General features: G+C 33.2%; 1 protein-coding gene across 1 annotated transcript in view; it reads left to right on the top strand.

Moving 5' to 3' along the window:
- LOC119587085 (uncharacterized protein F21D5.5-like) overlaps positions 1-659 on the top strand; it is a gene marked incomplete at its 5' end in the record, with an annotated part of 33,485 nt that extends 32,826 nt beyond the window's left edge. The window contains 2 exon segments of the mRNA XM_037935835.1: positions 290-351; positions 506-659. Of these exon segments, the coding sequence (XP_037791763.1) occupies positions 290-351; positions 506-629 (186 nt within the window).
- Positions 660-777: the final 118 nt, after the last annotated feature.

The raw sequence follows: 777 nt of genomic DNA, 5'->3' as shown, positions 1-777 counted from the left end.
GTAATTCTACTGCTTTTTCTTTGAGTTTTTCTAATATGTTTTCAAATATATAGATGAACAATTTTCAAAAAAATTATATTGTTTCGTACAAAGGATTTGTCTGTGTATAGTCATGTTACAATCCAGTAAATATTTTAGGCTTTATGAAGGAATTACACTACAAATGTCAAATGTAGGTCTACATCACTGGAGTGTGGTAAGGTGCAGATGTTGAACAGTGTCCATATCAGTGAAAGGGTTAGATTTAATTTTGTATCTTTTCCATTACAATCATAAAATCAATTTTCAGTTCCGAGAATTTTCGGGTGCTGACCACTCCAAAGTGAGTGACATGATTTATCATTCTTACGGGTAAGTTCCATTTCTTTACACAGTTCTCAAAATCATGTATTGCACATCATTCATATCAAGAGATATATTGCATTCTAATTTCTTGTCTTGATGTTATGACCTCCATCCATTAAAATATTTACATAAATTTTTTTCTCACTTTCTTTACAAAAAGCTCCAAATATGAGGAACCATCGCTTGCTGAAGGTTTTGAAGACGTCGTGCGGGTAAATTTTGTTCCCAAGTTTAGGTCAAAGGAAGACGAGGAGTTCTACAAGATGTTTTTATTGGAAAAATAACTACAATTATCCTGTCATTGGAGAGAGCCATTTGATTGCTCTTGAGAGGAATTTGCGTATCAACACATGGTCAGGCTTCTGCACTTAATTCAAACTCGTGTAAACAAACGTGGCTCACAAAATTGTAAAATCTGTAATCATTGTTACA

This window comes from Penaeus monodon, chromosome 22 (assembly GCF_015228065.2).
Source record: "Penaeus monodon isolate SGIC_2016 chromosome 22, NSTDA_Pmon_1, whole genome shotgun sequence".
In the NCBI taxonomy this organism is placed as follows: Eukaryota; Metazoa; Arthropoda; class Malacostraca; order Decapoda; family Penaeidae; genus Penaeus; species Penaeus monodon.
The sequence above is the reverse complement of the archived record's forward strand: the minus strand, read 5'-3'. Positions and strand labels throughout refer to the sequence as shown.